The sequence below is a fragment of the Elgaria multicarinata genome, chromosome 1 (genome assembly GCF_023053635.1).
Source record: "Elgaria multicarinata webbii isolate HBS135686 ecotype San Diego chromosome 1, rElgMul1.1.pri, whole genome shotgun sequence".
In the NCBI taxonomy this organism is placed as follows: domain Eukaryota; kingdom Metazoa; phylum Chordata; class Lepidosauria; order Squamata; family Anguidae; genus Elgaria; species Elgaria multicarinata.
Window position 1 is genome coordinate 195034911 of NC_086171.1, and position 16531 is coordinate 195051441.

The window sequence follows — 16531 nt, forward strand, 5'->3', positions numbered from 1 at the left end:
TCCCCACTCGGCTCTTAGCAGAGTCGTTGTGCTCATAACGGCGGAAGGTTTACGGAAGTGAGTTCAGGAAGATGGCGCTGGCTGAGGCAAGTGCTCGGTACCCGGAGGGAGCGGCAGCCGTTGTCGTCGCCGAGCGTCTGGACCCGCTCTCCCGTTTCACCTGCCCCGTGTGCCTGGAGGTGTTCGAGAGCCCCGTGCGAGCGCCCTGCGGTCATGTGTGAGTGTCGAGGGGCGGCTGGAGGCGGAGACCAGGCCGAGCCGGAGGGGGAGTGTGAGGAGGCAGGGTAACCATGGCAACGAGAGGTACTTGGGCCCGGGGCGGAAGCCGGCCTCAGCTGTTGGGGCTGCTGACGGAGGAAGGGGCAGCGAGACCCCCAAGCAACCCTTAAGGCGGGCTTCACCACCACCACCGCCCTCTTTGTGCAGCCGTCTGTTTGGGCTGTCTTCCACAAGCTACAGTTTCGGCTGAAATTGCTTTTGAAAGCAAGGCGGCTTTAAATAGTCAAGGAAAAAGGAGGAGCTTTAAATTAACTTTTGTAAACCGCGCAGAGAGCTTCGGCTATGGGGCGGTATGTAAATGTAATAAATAAGAAAGGTCTCCACTAGAAAGGGAAATGGGGGGGGGTGTACAGTGGCCCCACAGCAAAGCAACAAGGAGGCTTTGGATCCACCATGGATGCACTCAAGTCTGAAACAGAAATAAATAAGTAAGATAGATTTAACAACAGAGTAATTTCAAATTGTATTTAGTGCTCAACACATCGGCCTTTGCCCTCCTCAGTAGTTGTGGTGGCAAATGGATACCAAGAGTGGCAGTTTGGAATGCAAGGAGATGGAAATTCTTTAGAAGAAGGGGGGGAGAAAGCAATTTTGAGTGGCATAAAGCTTATAAATTGTCCTTCAGATTAAGGCCATATGGACTCAGAGTTGTGAGCCTGTAGATCCAAAAGTTTTCCTTTTTGTCAAGCATGCCAGTGTCCTTTGTTTGTTCAGTTGGAAGTCTGAGAGACTATGCGCAGGTGAGTTAAAACGTCTTCCAACAGCCTGCTCTAGGTGTTGCTTTTTTTAAAAAAAGAATTGTATATTTGTGATGATAGAATCTTATTCTTAGGTCCATTGTAGTTTTTGCTACATATTTTATGCAATATTCTTGGGGGGGGATTTACATTCAGTTAAAGAAGTCATGTTAGTGGAAGTGCCTCTTAATTGTCTAATGCAATAAGATTTGTTACTAATTGTGCTCTTAAAGTGGTTTCTTGAAGGTTACTATGGGCAGTGCAACTTGCTGATCTACATTAGTGTAATTCTCAGTTGCAAATACCTTGTTTAAGTACTTGGGTGGTTTTCTGAATGTGATGCATACTAGAGTATTAATAGCTTGCATAAAAGGATACACCAGGATATAAAAGGATACACCAGGATATAATAGAGTAACAACTATCTGGACCACCATCCTGCTGCCCATAAAAAATGGAATGCAATTTTAAATTGCTAAACATTTAGCATTAAATGTATTTTGAAAATCCTTGTACAGTCTGTTTTCCTTGTACATAAGCAGTTAACTGGCCAATCTATTAACTTAAAACATGTTCGTTTGTATTGTAAGTCTTTTAGTAAAGTGAAATACCTATATTATCCAAGAGGGTAATGCCGCTTTCTGTTTTGCTTCTGCTGTTTTTCCTTTACTGTATAAACTCTCTCGTCACCAGTTTCACACCCAGCCCAGATGATAAAAAAGTAAAGTGGAATATTAATTTTTATCCAGGAGGATAATGCTGCTTTCAGTTTTGCTTCTGCTCTTTCTTCTGTACCCTGTAACTCTCTTTTCACCAGCCCCACACCCAGCCCAGAGGGTAAAGTAGTAAACAATCCAGAACTTTGGCTCATTGCAACCCATGTGTCTCTGTTTAGAGACAACTACAAGCCAAGAAGTTTCCAGGAACAAGGGCTAGTAGTTAGTTACTGAACAGATATATGACTGAAAGGAAATGTCCTTAAAAGGGGAAGAATAGTCAGGTAAGAAGAGGCACTGATATGATCGAGTGGGCTTGCGGTAGGAGAAGACACTTATTAGAAGGGTTTTGGGAGGGAAGTTTAGTTTGCTTTGGAAAATCACTTGAAAGTCACTTACGTGTAAGATAAACAACAAAGTTAAATAAGTACCCCATGTTATTCCCCACCACCACCACCAGTACATTACAAGTATTTGACTTGAAATATTTGAGGGGTTGTAGAATTAAAGCAAGTATATGTTATATTATGTAGACATTTTTATTTTTATTGGAGTAAAAATTTAAAGACAATAGCATATACTTCTCTTGCATTACTGAAATATTAAAACAAGGAACAGAGGTATTGAAAATGGTTGACATACTAATTCAGCCTTCCCCCAACCTGCTGCCTTTGAGATGTGTTGGCCTTCAACTCCCAGCATTCTTCAGTTAGCATGGCTGGCTGGGGATGCTGGTGGTTATAGGATAACACATCTGGAGGGCACCAGATAGGGGAAAGCTGCAGGACTTAATTTTTGCAACCCAAAGAATTGTGCATAATATGCTGACAACTGCTAATCTATTTTAACAGAGTTCAACGCTCTTCCACTAAATTTGTTGGGGCACGTTCAGTTTTGCTGACATTACTTATGATTTATTTATTTATTACATTTATATACCGCCCCACAGCCGAAGCTCTCTGGGCGGTTCACAGATGTATTCTCTCATACTTGCTAGGTATATCACCTGAAAAATAATAATTACAACTTTGGAACTGTCAAAATTGCCTGATCCATTCATTTTTACTAATGAATTTATGAAACTGAAAATTTTCCACAGAAAAATAAAGCACAAGATTATTATTTTTTGGCCCTCATCACTGTAGAAGGGTGACAAAGTCTGTTTGAGATGTGATGAAAGCAACTGGCCTTCAGTTTTCTGCAGAGCGCAGGCAGTTTCTATCTTCTGTCTTAGGGGAGCTGATATACATTTGTCTGTCTACTCATTGGGTGTCTATAGCATGCAGGACAACCCTTTCTCCCTTAGATCTCGTAAAAGCACTTGCTGTTGGCCTATAGAGAACACTGGAGAAACAGGGATGAAATCCCATTTAAGGTCATGCTTCTTTAATGCTGTCAGTTTCCACTTAAAAAGCAGTTTTCTTGCCTTTTTTAAACCAATAGATAAAGGTGTAGAATTAGAAGCTTTCTTGAAATGGGAGGACAATGTTTGAAACATCTAACCATTAGATCAGCCTGCAGCCTTGTTGCTTAAAAGTGAAAGTGAAAAAAATTTCAGGGGCAGGGGAACTCCCAACAAAGGGCAGATGAGTTTCTGGGAAATGCAGATAAAAGGGACAGAGACAAAGTGTGCTTAATAAAGCAAATGCCATTTCTGTATGTACATAACTGTTGTTGGTGAAGGGCAAAATCGAGCATGAATCTCTTATTTTATGGTATACATTTAAAATTATTCATGCTAATGGTGGAGCCTTAGGGTTAGAACTGATACAAAATAATATATCAGTAGCACTTTTCTATATGAAACTGATTGGATTATAAGTGAAGGAAAAATGCTAGTCCATCTGGGAACTTTTTGTTGGCTACGTGGGGCCCATGTGCAGGACCATGACCAGAAAAATTGAGGCTCTTAGGAACCAGCATGAAAAATTGGCCAAACTTGTACATCACTGAAAAAACAAAATGTGGATGCTGGCACTTAACTTTCAAGGAGCTTCAAGGAGCTTCAGAGATCAAACATGCAGAGTTTTTCCAACCCTGGAAATTGTCAAGTAACACTACTGGTGTTTATTTACAATATTTATATACCGTTCCATATCTAAGATAGATTCCAGAGTAGTGCACATAGGAATAAAACAGTAAAATGAAAGATTAAAAACAGCAAATTAAAATTGTTCAATTTAAAACAAAGGACCAATAAAAACAGTGGCTGGTCAGTTGAGGACTGCTTCCTGGAAGAGGAATGTTGGTGACTTTCTGACCTCCGGGGGCAGGGAGTTCCAAAGAGAAGGGGCAGCTACACTAAAGGGTTACCATCTTTCATTACCTATGTACATGTGTGTTGCTATTCCTTTACCATTGACATCGAATACCATTGGTCACATAAATGCTTTCCTATGTAGCACAACAGTTATAATAGACTTGGTTATAAAAATGTTCCTGATTAGATGTGGAAGTTCAGAAAACCATTTTTTTTCTGGGATTTCACATCCCTTCTCTTGATGTGTGGCCCCATCTACAGAACCAAATACTGTCAGTTGCTGAGCAATAGTATGGATTATATCTTGGCTCTATCCTAAAGAAGTAAATTAGAGGAATTACAGCTGTATTCTGTGTAGTTACTAGAAATGTTAATTGTGCCTGGAAGGATCCCAGATGGTTTAAATATTTTTTTTCTTTCTTTGCCATAACTTTGACACTAGGTACTAAACTTATAGCAGCCAGGACTGTGTATTATATTTCTAACTCTGCCAGTTGTAGATATCCTTAGGGAAGTTCATACTGGAGGTATTAATTTATATATAAGGTGCAGCTAACTTGCCACCAATTTTTATAATGTTTATTATTATACCATACTGTTGTAGTGGTGACTTGTCATGCACACTGTCAAAAGTAAAACACTATTAGTGGTGCATGCCACCATTAATGTTGGTTTATAAAGTTATAAGGTGCTTGATATTTATGCTCATGTATTCATATTTAAATAGACACTTTTAAATGGAACATCAAACTGCAAGCAAGTTGTCTTGAAACTACATTCAGTTTTTTAAAAAAGTTTAGTACAGGCTTTTTCCTTTAACGTTATACTGTTGTATTTGAATAGGTTGCTTTATGTGTGTTACTTGTAACTTCCTTTGGTGTTATGGGGAGGGGCTGCATTGTCTACAATGCAAATGTTCATATACTATCTTTTTTTCCATATTAGCTTTTGCACGCCGTGCATTCAGGAATGTCTTAAGCCAAAAAAGCCAGTTTGTGGAGTTTGCCGCAGTACCCTGTCTCATGGCAGCAGAGCTCTGGACTTGGAAAAGCAAATTGAAATGACAGAGACTACTTGCAATGGCTGCAATAAAAAAGTATGAAAAGCTGGACCATGTTTACCTATATATAGCATGAATTTAGATAGAAGCAAATTTGCACATTGGCTTTCTCGCTTGATAATTATCAAATTCTTGTAAACTCAGTATAATTTAAAAGGGGTGGAGGATAGGGACGAGCCAGTTCAAAGAAAGAAAAGGATTGACTTTAATTTCTTTATTGGGAAGAAGTTAATGGGAAGTAGGACTTTCAGGTTTTCCGGTAGTGAGATCCGTTGGCTACAGAGCCAGTCTACAGTTCACAGATCTTGCTGCAGGTGGAGATCATGACTGCACTTGCTAACACTACAGTAGAGGTGGTGAAAGAATACATGCAAGTCCTCATGCAGCTTTTCACTGCTTCTTTGTAATATAGGAAATGGCTTTCATGAAAATTCATTATATGAAATTGATGTCATAATGCACTTTCAGTAGAGTCTTGTGAATGTTTTAATTGAGGATTTGCTTGAAGGTGGCATAAGGTGCCAACATGTTGGCTTTTACGAGTACAACTGACATCTTGAATAGAATTTGGCAATTTTGTGGCTGCCTTGAGCCAAAGTTCTTTCAAGAATAGTATTGCCTTTTATACTGTCTTTACAGTATGAGAATATATCTCTATAGAAAGGTGAAATGGTTTGAGACCTGTGGAATAAAAAGCCCAGTTGATAGGTAAACTGCAATTCAGGAAAAATTGGGGACTCTCAAAATACTCTGTGCCTTGATCGTGTTCTTTTTTTTGTTTAAATTTCCACTGTATGGAATTGAAAATAAAACTAGAATGCTGTGGTTTTTACCATCTAAAATATTTTACTTTGGATCTTTCAAACTGAATGTCTATTAGCTTCACTCTGAGTGTCAGTTTCACAATTTGTTTAACATAAACCTCTTGCAATAGTTTGTATTGGACTTCTCATTGTATGCAGACATAATGTATTAAATGCTATTGGATTTCTAGCCAAAACTTCTATATTGGTACTATTAGGAAGCATTCGATCACTTGAGTGCTCAAGATGTGGACCTGAAACACTGGAGTTCAAAACGTAGCTTAGCTATGCGCTAATTAGGCAAGTTGAACTCTGCATTGCTTCCCAGTCTGTAAAATGGGAATGTCTGAAATATTTTGACAAATGTCAGCAAGCATTCTTTGCCTATGACTGAACAACTCCAGTAGATGACAAAAACTTATAACAAATGCTGGAGGAGTTCAACCTCCTATGAGATACACTACATCAAAACATGAAGTTTGTGAGGCTTGTGAGAATTAAACCCTATCATTCTTTGCCTTCTGAACACTAGAGTTTGGTTTTTAATTAATTTTGAAGGCCTCTGACATGAGAATAGTTGTCCAGAGTACAATTCTGTCCATTTTGATTGCTGTCACAGTGCAGAACTTAAAAAGCAGATCAGTTAATGATTTAGCAACTTCTAGTTCATTGAATTGTGTTGCACGTAAGAGCTAGAAGACCTAAAGAAATAGTAGCCTGCTGCATCTTCAGGGAATGAAACCTAAGAATGAACAGAGGTCAGGTAAATGGTGTCGGCTGTTTGAGGTACTGCAAGGGATCAGGCAAGAAACTGCAGCCTTTCTGTAATGCTACAGATTAGTTTAGCTGGATGTGTTCCTTCTGTTACCATGCATTGTGACTTACAGCTTGCCATACTTTGATGCTCTCAAAAGGGTAAATGGATTCTTTTGTACAGTCCTGAACATACTTTCCTATTTCATCTGAGGCATTTGCTCTGATTACATTTAAAGGAAATATTTGATTTTCATTCTGAACAGATGTACCTCTCAAAGTTGCGTAGCCATGCAGCTGCCTGTTCGAAATACCAGAATTACATAATGGAAGGTGTTAAAGCCGTGACTAAAGATCCACCACAGGATACCAGGTAAGCTGTCTTAAGAGTATTGTCTTGCTCAGAATGGAAGGTTTATGTATAAAATAGAGTTCAAAACTGAGGTTTGGTATATCTTGACCAAATGGGCTTGGAGGTCCGTTCTGTTGTAAGTGAGAGGCACTTGAATTTTGCCACCCAGGCCCTTCCTGCATGCTGCTCTTAATTTGAATTTCATCTTGAGCCCTATGTCAAAGTCACTTTCTGTGTACCCTGGACAATGGTTAGATGGTAAACCGCCCAGAGAGCTTCAGTTATGGGGCGGTATATAAATGTCATAATAACAACAATAATATAATTTCATTCCATGGACTGTCAGGAAAGGCTTCCACATTTTACAGAAAGTTGCCTGGAGGGTGAAATTGACATCATCCTAAATAGATATTGGATCAGACCTTGAAGTCTTACCCATAAATTGGGGAGGGGGGTAGATCATGATTTGGAGTTACGCAGTGGAATAGTGTGAGATTGTGTAACTGTTGGACTAGGTACAGTTCAGGACTAGATGAGCAGGAAGCTGTTCAGTGGTCTAACACTATAATGTAATTGACCTATAGTGCTGACTATTGAGGTTTGGGATTAGATGAGTAGGAAGCTCATCTGTGCAGGGTATCAGAGTCTATGCCAACTGTGTATGGGGAGTGTGTGGGGGATGGGGGGATGTACAGCACCATGTACATCGATGGTGCTATATAAATAAATAATAATAATTGCAGTCAGGCAGTTCATGCCACATGGTGTGTATCCTCAATTCCTAATGTAAACTTTAATAGTAACTCCTTGATTAACCTTTGGAAGTAAAAAAGAGTGGTAACCAAAAAAATAATAATACACCAACCAATTGAGGTGGCTAGTTTAAAATGAAAGCCTTAAATACTTTGTGCATCCTTGAGGGCAGTGACAATGCCTAGTCCTCATTGGGTTGTGTGTCTGATTTTTTGTTTTAACTTACACATATCTGCAAAACTTACACATTTTGCATATTTGAAGAAATACACAAGTATGCAGAAACCACTACCTCTACCTTGCCAGTGGATGGCCCTATTTTGCTGCCCTGCTAGTAGGACTAGGACAACTAGGTTTGGTATTGAATGTATCCCAAGTGGTGACAGTCCCAAGTTTTGACAACTGTAGCTCAAAATGTAAAATAGGATATGAGGGGTCTTCTTTTAAGGGAAATTTTGAAAGGGCAGGGTAGGAGCATTGACCTGTTTAAAGCTCTTGTAGGTGAGTCTTCAGTCTTACAGAATTACAGAGTTGGATACTACTCTGGAAGCCACCTAATCAGACCCCTGATCATTGCAGGATTTGCAATGCAGAATGCAGCTACAGTATCCATTATTATTATTATTATTATTATTATTATTATTTATTTATTTATTTATAAAGCACCATCAATGTACATGGTGCTGTACAGATTACACAGTAAATAGCAAGACCCTGCCACATAGGCTTACAATCTAATAAAGTTGTAGTAAACAGCAAGGAGGGAAAGAGAATGCAAGCAGGCACAGGGAAGTGTAAACAGGCACCGGGTAGGGTGAAGCTGACAGTATGGAGTTAGAACAAACTCAATATTTAAAAGCTATAGGGAAAAGAAAAGTTTTTAGCTGAGTTTTAAAAGCTGTGATTGAGTTGGTAGTTCTCAAGTGTTCTGGAAGAGCGTTCCAGGCGTAAGGGGCAGCAGAAGAAAAAGGACGAAGCCGAGTAAGGGAAGTGGAGGTCCTTGGGCAGGCGAGAAGCATGGCATCAGAGGAGCGGAGAGCACGAGCGGGGCAATAGTGTGAGATGAGAGAGGAGAGATAGGCAGGAGCTAGACCGTGAAAAGCTTTGAAGGTCAGCAGGAGAAGTTTATATTGGATTCTGGAGTGAATTGGAAGCCAATGAAGAGATTTCAGAAGTGGAGTGACATGGTCAGAGCGGATCCATGGTGGATGGCTTTCAGGCTTCTGCTTGACCACCTCCAGCAAAGGAGAACCCAGCACCTCCAGAGGCAGTCTGTTTCTCTGTTGAGCTGTGCTTAGCATTAGGAAGTTTCTCCTAATGTTAAGCCAAAATCTGCTTCCCTGCAATTTCTGCCCATTGGTTCCAGTTCTGCTCTTTAGAGCAACAGCACACTTCTGCTCCATCTTCTGCCCTGACAGCCATTCAGCTACGGTGTTTATCTTACCCAAATGTAGGTACAAATGAGAGCTTGTGGCAGGGTATCTGTTGGACATTCTTGTCTGAGGGCTAGAGAGCCTTCCATGGGTAAACTGACAAATAAATTTGAGGAAGCCTGCTGAAAGGTGGACCAAAAGGCCCTATGTAGCCTTTTAATCCCATCTAATTGAGGTGGGGTAGAGGTGATATGGCAGTCAGCTGGCTGTCTCAGTTGGGGCACAGCCATAATGTATGTTGGCTAATGAAAAGCAGCTGTAGCAACTGCGCACATATAGGGAAGTATGAGTAGCTGCCTCCTATTACATAGTTTGCTGTACAATTTGGGAACCATATGTTGAAAATTGTCTTGACAACACGAAGCATATTGCTGCTCTATGCCATACATGAAAGAAGAGCTTTCTGTTGTAAAAATATCAAATTGAGAGCATAGAGGCTAAATTAAAAGCCAATTCTTTTCTCTGGAGGTTGTAATACTGCTGAAAGTTACACTGTTCTGACATCATTGGATCAGTCATGAAGTTAACCTGCTGCAAAATCAGAAGCTTTGCTTTATGTAGCCTTTCAAAAAAGTGAAGGCCTTATCCTCTGTTTCTGCAGGAGCGTTCCAAATAGATTTACATTTACTTGCCCTTACTGCAATGAGAGAAACCTGGACCAGGAAGGACTGGTAGAACACTGCAGAAAGTATCACAATATGGATGCGAAGCGAGTGGTAATTAATTTACTTTTCACAGTGCATTTTAATCCATGGGCCCATAGTGGGTTACTATACTGTCTAACATGAAGCTTTTCTTATTGAAAGGTTATGGTCTAAACTGAACAAATAGAGCTGTTTTAATGATGAAATCTAGTCCTTGGTTTTAGCACCTTGAGTGTCTGAAGTTTTGTTTATTCCAAGGAAAAAGACAAGAGTTCAGAGTAGTACATTTCAAAAGTGTAAATACATTACCAGAAGGAGCGGAGTGTTTCAGTACTAACAATTGCTAATTTGCAATTAGCAATTGCAATTAACAAACACTTGCTAACAATTTCTTCCTGGTTTCAGATTTTTAACCCAAAATGAATGTTTTCTATGTCAGAACGCTGCTATTGTTGTAGTATCTTGGAGACTAATTTGTTTTAACTGTGTGTGTAGTGCTGCTTTGAATACTTAAAGAACATAACTGGCAGGGCTTGCTTTCCAAGTAAAAGTTCTTGGAATGTGCATCAAATATTTTGCTTTCTGTCCAAAGAACCAGTAAAATTCTGCGTGCCCAACAGGGTTGTCCCACCTCTCTGTTCCGCTGCATCCCCTTGTGCCTGTTGAAAAGCCATTTGGCACACTTGAAACCCTTGGCACAGTGCAATGCAGCATATGGGGTGGGGGGTACATTGGTGGAAATTAGAGGCCCCACCTGCATGGACACAACTGCTTTTCTGTTCTCGGGGTTCATTGGAGTACTTCTGATACAAACCTTTGAAAATAATTTTAGAATGTGTGCTGATCAGATACAGAACTCAAAAAGGAAGATGTATTCATCCACCTAAACTGTGACCTCTTCTAGGTTTGCCCAATTTGCGCATCAATGCCATGGGGAGATCCAAACTACAGAAGTGCTAACTTCATGGAACATCTTCAGCGCCGGCACCAGTTTTCTTATGATACTTTTGTGGTAAGTAGCAATCAAAAAACCTGCTCTTCAGAATATAAGTAGCAAAATGTTAGACCTTCTTTTTAACATTTGTTTTTGTACTGTCTTATTCTAATTAGTTAGAAAATAGTGTGACCTTTAATTGTCATTATTTTAATGGGAGAGTGTGACACACCCTGCCCTCAGGTCCATCTGCCTCTACTTTGGGTCAGTAATCATCATTGACCCACAAACTTGATTCCCTATATTCGCCAGGTATAACAGACACTCAGTATGCCCAATTGATTATCTTTACCCACACAGGCGAAGTACCCACAAAGTATGAACGTTATTGGTAGTGTAGAAAGATGAGCAACACATGGGATTTTATATTTTAAAAACAGTTGATTTAATACACAAGATATTGTATCATATAATCAATAATTTAGTTCTTGGTCTTACCCTGGATACTCTGCCCCATCTAACTCCTACTAACTAGATGTAGCTTCATCAATCCCTAAGGCTCTATATCCCATCTCCTATCTTTAACTCATATTTGACTAACTAACTGCTCCTGCCTTTTATAAATTCAGTCTATACACACCTCCCACCTTTCACTCATTCTGTACCATACAGTTAACCCTAACTTACTTGAGCTCTATTTGACACAGCAAACACACACACACACACACACACACACACACACCTGTACACAGATGTGTAAGCGTTGTGATTTCGTCAGAGAGCGCATGGCCCTTCACAGATCAGTCCATACAAGGACACAGTAAGTGAGCTAAGCTACCACAGCTGGGCTCTGAGAATACATAAAAACTTAGGGTAATTTTCTGGGAATCTGGGTCCATGCCACATAACATTCTGCTGCTAGAGAAACTAGAACTGAAAGGGAAAGAATCTAGCAGTATGAAGAGAAGTTCTAAAAGACTTACATTTGTGTCTTCATGCATATTCTCCTTGTCTTTTGTGTTTAGGATTACGATGCTGATGAAGATGATATGATGGCCCAAGTTCTGTTGCGTTCCTTGAGGGATCAATGAACAAAGCAAGAAATAAACTCTTAACACTTGGCTTCCATTAGGGGAAAAATACCACAGACATTTCTTACCCCAAGATTCTTTGGCATCCATAAACTTAACATGAAGCGTCTTTCTTGGTTCTTGTTCCTGCTATCTCCATACATGCCACTTGGTCTCTTCTGGTGGTCCTTGCTGTTCACCTGCTCCGGAGTATCTTTGTTCTTTACAATTAAATGTTAGGATAGTCTTCTCTGCTTTGTTTTTCCTTCATTTCAGCTTCTAAGGTTAACAAACTCTAAAATCACCAGGAGCTTTGCAATAATTTTATGCTGTGAGCGTCCTCTAATATTATTATGCTCTTTTGACATGGATCGGGCATCAGAAGCCAAGTTTCCTAGACACATGGAAATTCTTAATAGGTTCAAATAGTGGAAGCAGGCATCCAATTCTTGATTTGTCTAGAGAAATCGTGAATTTGATTCCAAATCCAGCCTTAGAAAAGTTCGTGACAGTCCTTGAGCAATACATAAAATCCCAGTTGTATGTTCTTTCACTTTCCACGATATGCTTTTTAGCTCAGCAATTATACAGCACAATTTTAGAGGAGGTCAGTTAAGGTTGGCTTTCATTGTTTTGATATGTTATTTTGAAAGTTCTGGCATCTGTGCAAAGTTCAAATATGAAGTATGACAGCCTTGTGTGTGTTTTTTGTTTTTTGAAAGAGATAAATTCAGACATAGCATACATTTCATTTCTCACTTCCTAAACTCAAATTCACCCTTGTATATTTCTACCTCTATGCCTAGAGTTCAAAACAATTTCATAGCAGGAAATGGGGTAAACCTTAGCACCTGGTTCCTTAGACATAACAAATAGTAGACTTGCGCTTTGTGTAAACTACACTTCTATATCTAATACAAAAATGTCAATGTATTCATGTGTGAAAATTCCATGCAGACAATGCAGTGTCCATGTACTTACCAAATTAATGCAGATGGCCTCGTCTTGAATTCTTAGGCTGCTGTGATTCAGAAGCCTTGTGGTACAGAGAATCCGAGGTCTGACTTTAGATTTGTTCTTGATGTCTAAAGACACTAGCCCTGTTCCTACCTTCTGATCATAGACTGACTGAGCATTTGGCTGAAGTGTGAAATGGTGTGCACTTGGCCCTGACCTCTGTGTGTTAAGTAGGAGGTGAGAAAAGGGCTGTGTGTGTAATTGGGGACCCCTGCAAGAGGCTACACACATAGAACACCATTCTCTTCATAAGCAGAATGCGCAGAGATTGGGTTGTAAACAGCAGGTGCAATCTCACTCTCTGACCACATTCAGTCATTGTATGGGCAGATGGATAACAAAGTTCCTGTGAGGTGACTTCCCAGAGTTCTTTTGGTGGGGTGAGCACTTCTGAATGTACTGCCATATAGTGAAGTCTGAAACATTAGTCCTGAATAACTGGGGCAGATGTGTAAATCTCATCTTGTGGTGACATAATCAGAGGTCATAATTCAGTCATTGCGACCCTGTGTCAAAAGCATGTCTGGGAATTGGGCCAGATACCTTAGGTGATTGATGCTTCGAGCGTACAATCAAATGGTTTGCTCTGTATGTTGAATGACAACTTTTGCACTAAATATTATAAATGAAACTGATGTGAAGTGTGTAGTAGCAGAGCTAATATTGATTTACATAAATTGATACATGCAAATTTAGCCCAGCAGTCACATGATGTTAAAATCTGAAGCTAAAATGTGTGTGTGATAGACTGCTGGAAGATGAAACTTTTCAATGTATTGATGGCCTTGAACCATGGCACATCTGACAGTAGTGTCTTGATGCTTGAAGTGATCTTACTGCCAATTGCTCATGCTACCTGTTAGAAAGTTCCCTGTTTGGAGACTGCTTAATCCTGTCTTAAAATCTATTTTAAAAAAAAGCTCCTGGTTGCTAGGATTGCAGTCCCATTCAAGACTTTTCCACTGAAGCGTTAGTGATATTTTTGAGATAAAAGTGTCTGTGGTTTCCTGGGCCTTTTTGAAGTTCACCCTTCTTACCATAGTTCCTTGTGTGCTCCCACCCATCTTCAAAGCAGCTCATGAAAGCCACCAGACACTCTAGAGTATTATTCAGTATGGTGTGGAGAGCAGTAGCCAGAAGGGAAAATTGACTGATCATATATGCACGGAAGTGCCTTCTGCATGCATGTGGGCCTCTTTGGATCCTGGCTGTTGTCTTTTAGTATTTCAGCAAGTGAGAACATTCTGCCAACCACCTATGGAATCCCATAGGAGCTGGGTATCCTTGTCCATGTACATATCAGATTTTTTTTTGTTTTGTTCTTGTATTCTAAGTGCACTTCTAGTAATTTTAATAAGAATTTTAGAACTTCAAAACTGTCTTGTTCTGGCTTTTAAATGAAGAAAATATAAATAAAACATAATTGGTAAAACCTAATATGGAGATTTTTTTCCCCTTACCATGGGAGATTCCAGTTTCTGTTACTTGAGCAGCTGCAACTAACAGAGCCCAGTCTAGTCTGAATAATAATCCAGATTTTGACCAACCTCCTCTGTTATTGCAAAGTGAAAATAAACATGTATGGAACTTAATGTATAACATTTTTTTAATTGAACCTACTTCAGGGTGGCAGCTGCTGTAGATTCTACTGGGGGCAGGAATAAGTGCTCTGCAACTACAAGGGAGATCAAAACAAACCTATGACACGTGTACATGCTGATATGGGCCACTGTGGGTCATGGAGGATAAAGTATAGATGTGGTACAGAAGCTGCATTTACCTTTGCTTACTGGAAGACCCTGGGTTATGTCTCCCCAAATCGGTCAACTATCAGTTGTCTTGTCTTTCACAGAAGAATGGATATACATAGAAAGAAAATCACTGCATATAGCCATTCTCAATAGGAAGCCTAAAGATGCAGCTTTAGAATGGAAACCTACTTCAAGATGCACAGCCAGCTGCAATTGTGAATGGGGATAAAGAAAGCGCGGCTAGTTTCCCAATTTCAATAGTTCACTCCAGCATAGTTACAAAACTTTGGAGCACATCTGATTAAGCACTAGAGACTTACCTTATGGCAACTCTAGCTACCTGAACAGTTGGTGGTTCTTCACCTCCATCTCCATGTTGGAGTCAGAGAGCCAGTGTGGTATAGTGGCTAAGGTATTGGACTGGGAGATCCGGGTTCTAGTCCCCACTCAGCCATGGAAACCCCCTGGGTGACTTTGGGCCAGTCAAAGGCTCTCAGCCCAACCTACCGATTCATTGGAGGAAAAAGTGGGATATAAAAATGCAATAATAAATAATGTTAACCTCATCAAAAATCAGCACATGGGCGCGGGGACATACAAATACTGGGCTCCTCATATACTTGGAGACAACTAATGGCCCCTGGAGATATGTCAATCCTGCACATGAGTTTACATCCACTTCCTCCACTTAGCATGGATCTGGCCACTGGCTCATTAGAACTGAAAGCATGTTGCACCCTAACATCATTGGGTTATTCTGTACCATCAAGCCTCAAGTCAGAGACCACACCTCTTGCATATGGATGTGTGCAACTAGCAATCCATGAAAGGCATTTCCATCTCAATGCATGCCATTAAAAAGCAAGGACTAAGCAGGCTGTGTGAGTTTGTTGCTGCCATTGTGCCCATTTATCTGTAGATCAGCTTCTGCAGATATTTACTATGAAAATGGATAGGCTACATATATACACACACACATACCTGTGTGTAGCAGGAGCCCATATTGGGTTTTGTACACTGAGGTGGGCAGCTGACAACTTGATCTTTATGTACAGTGGGGTCATTTAGGAGATTGAATGGCCAGTGTTTCCTACTGTGGGAGGACTTTTGCTAACAGAAGAGGATCAGTGGTTCAGGCAAGCACCACATTTGGGGCAGTTTAAAAGTCCCTGGTTTAGGTTGACATACCCAAGCATGTATACAAGCAGTTAGGGATATGCAAATGTTCATAGTTGTGTTGCTGCAAGGGACACTGATGTACTCCTTGTAAGCATTATCTCAATGCTTTGAGCTTCTGTCACTCTATTTGAAATATTTATTTCAGTAAATGCAAGAATGCTATGATGCACATTGGAGGATAAGCAGATGAATTAATCCAGTCCTGGCACCTTCTAGATGGTTTGAGCTACAGTCACCATAATCCCCAGTCAGCATGGTCAGTGTAACATCAGCGACACCATTAGGGACTCATTCATCTTCCAGCATTATCTGTAATTGCCTGCCAAAACAATGCCCTTCTGGTGTATAGACAAACAGGTAGGCTCTGGGTAGAGATGTAAGATTGCTGGTCTAGATGGACCCTTGGTCTGATCCAGCTTGGCACTTCTTATGTTCTTAAGATATCCAGAAATGTTGACGCTATGGGGGCATGCTGTGGTGGGGGAGGGAGACTCCAGTTGGAGGATTGGAAATGCGGGGATAAACATGCAATACTTAAAAATATGTTACTACTTCAACATATGCAAACCATTTATAACTAAGCATATAAAACTGTACTATTTCTCATAGTTAAATTGACAGAGCAATCCTATGCAGGTTTACTCAGATGTAAGACCCATTCCTGTTTAGTGACGCTTACTCCCAGGCACGTGCCCAGAAGATTTCAATCTCAAAGTATTAATGCCTTTGTTTTGCAAAAGCACTAATGTAGCTAATATTAAGACAGATGCAAACTCTTGTGCCCTATGGT

General features: G+C 40.3%; 1 protein-coding gene across 1 annotated transcript; it reads left to right on the forward strand.

The window, feature by feature from the left end:
• Nucleotides 1–3: 3 nt before the first annotated feature.
• RNF114 (ring finger protein 114) lies at nt 4–14248 on the forward strand. The gene is made up of 6 exons (XM_063146153.1): nt 4–217; nt 4938–5088; nt 6875–6981; nt 9748–9862; nt 10695–10802; nt 11750–14248. The coding sequence occupies exons 1-6, from the start codon at nt 72–74 to the stop codon at nt 11813–11815; spliced, it is 693 nt and encodes a 230-aa protein (XP_063002223.1). The 5' UTR covers nt 4–71; the 3' UTR covers nt 11816–14248.
• Nucleotides 14249–16531: the final 2283 nt, after the last annotated feature.